This window comes from Triticum aestivum, unplaced genomic scaffold (genome assembly GCF_018294505.1).
Source record: "Triticum aestivum cultivar Chinese Spring unplaced genomic scaffold, IWGSC CS RefSeq v2.1 scaffold14169, whole genome shotgun sequence".
Classification (NCBI taxonomy): domain Eukaryota; kingdom Viridiplantae; phylum Streptophyta; class Magnoliopsida; order Poales; family Poaceae; genus Triticum; species Triticum aestivum.
In genome coordinates this window covers 1-1482 of record NW_025237787.1, presented here as the reverse complement: position 1 = coordinate 1482, position 1482 = coordinate 1, and the positions used below count along the sequence as shown (strand labels likewise).

The 1482-nt window shown below is 54.6% G+C and overlaps 1 protein-coding gene across 1 annotated transcript; it reads right to left on the bottom strand.

Annotated features, from left to right (window-relative positions):
* Nucleotides 1-987: 987 nt before the first annotated feature.
* On the bottom strand, nt 988-1407 carry LOC123176578 (cationic peroxidase SPC4-like; the record flags this gene model as incomplete). The annotated part of the gene is made up of 1 exon (XM_044590710.1): nt 988-1407. A coding segment is annotated over one exon (420 nt), but the record flags the coding sequence as incomplete, so codon positions are not given.
* Between the last annotated feature and the right edge of the window lie 75 nt (nt 1408-1482).

Genomic DNA, 1482 nt, shown 5'->3' with positions numbered 1-1482 from the left:
GGGCCTTGGGGGGTAGCAATGCCACCGGATCATTGTGCGGGGCCCTCATGCATGCCTTAAGGTGTGGTGGTGTCCCGTCTGAGGAGGCAGCACACGGTTCCGGGTGTGGCCCCCCTCACAGACAGCGATGACACGGTATAGTAAACGTTCTGCGGTAACGGTGCGGCGTGAATATTACTGAACACTCGGAACGCGATAAAATCATGATTTTCTTACACGGCGTGGGCACATGTGATATAGGACGGACGGTAATTTTTCATAATTTTTGGTTATGTAGAAGTATCTGAACAGTTCTCTCTATGCGGATTGATCTTCACGTGTCTACGATTGTGACCTGTGGCTTCCGGGGGCTAGCCATGCCGCCAAATCTTGCATTGGGGCCTCTTAGACGTCTAGAAGTGTGGTGGCGGGTACGCTAGGGTGTCGAAAGAGTCATGAAAATATTAAAGTGGCGTTAAATTAAGAATTTCACAAATAAGACCCATGAAAACTAGTCGATAGAAAATATGTTAGAATAATAATACTAATTAAGTAGTAAATGTAAATGCAATTAAAACCATCTTAAACTAATTTCGCACAAATGTTATGCGTTGCAAAAAATCCGAAAAAATGTAAGCCTAGTGCTTTGATCAGGCACACGGCTTATATGTCCTATAAGCCGAGTGCCTGCTTCGGACACACGGCTTATATGTCCTATAAGCCGAGTGCCTGCTTCAGACACATGGCTTATAGGCTGCTCCTTGACGGCACCGTCAACCACTGTCGTTGCAGACACGTGGCAGATGTCTTTGCCGAGTGTGTACTGTAAGCCGGGTGCCGTTTCCCGTAGATACCGTGTGTTTCATATAAGCCGTGAGCTCTTTTGCGAAACTCGGCTTATAGATGACCATAAGCCGAGTTCCTCGTATTTACCGGGTGTTTTTTTCTCGGGACTCGGCTTAGAGGAGCATAAGCCGGGTGCCCGAAAAAACACACGCGGCTCATAGGCTAACACACGGGAAACCGAGATTTTCCTGTAGTGATGGACGCGCCTAACTGGCTGAAGAAGTAGCGCTGGCTGCGCGCCAAGCGCTCCACGATGGTGAAGAGGTCCTGGCAGGACACGAAGAGCCCCTCCAGGTTCACCAGGTTGACGTAGTATTTGTTGTCGAACACGTCGGGCGTGTGCACGTCCAGCACGGTGCGCGCGTCGGTGCCCTTGGCCGGGCACGTTCGCCTCAGCCTGCGGAGGAGGTCGGGGCGCGGGAAGAGGCGGCCCTCGAAGGAGGCGCAGTGCCCGAGCCCCACGGTGTGCCCGCCGGAGAGCGCGACGAGGTCGGTGGCGTCGAGGTGGAGGCTGTGGTTGTGGAAGACGTCCAGGAGGGACGGCACGGCGGAGGTGGTCGCGGGGAGGCCGGACAGCACGTCCTGCGGCGTGGCGAACCGCGGGCTGTCGTGCCGGCCGAGCGGCACGCGGTACTCGGGCCCGCCGGTGGCGACCAC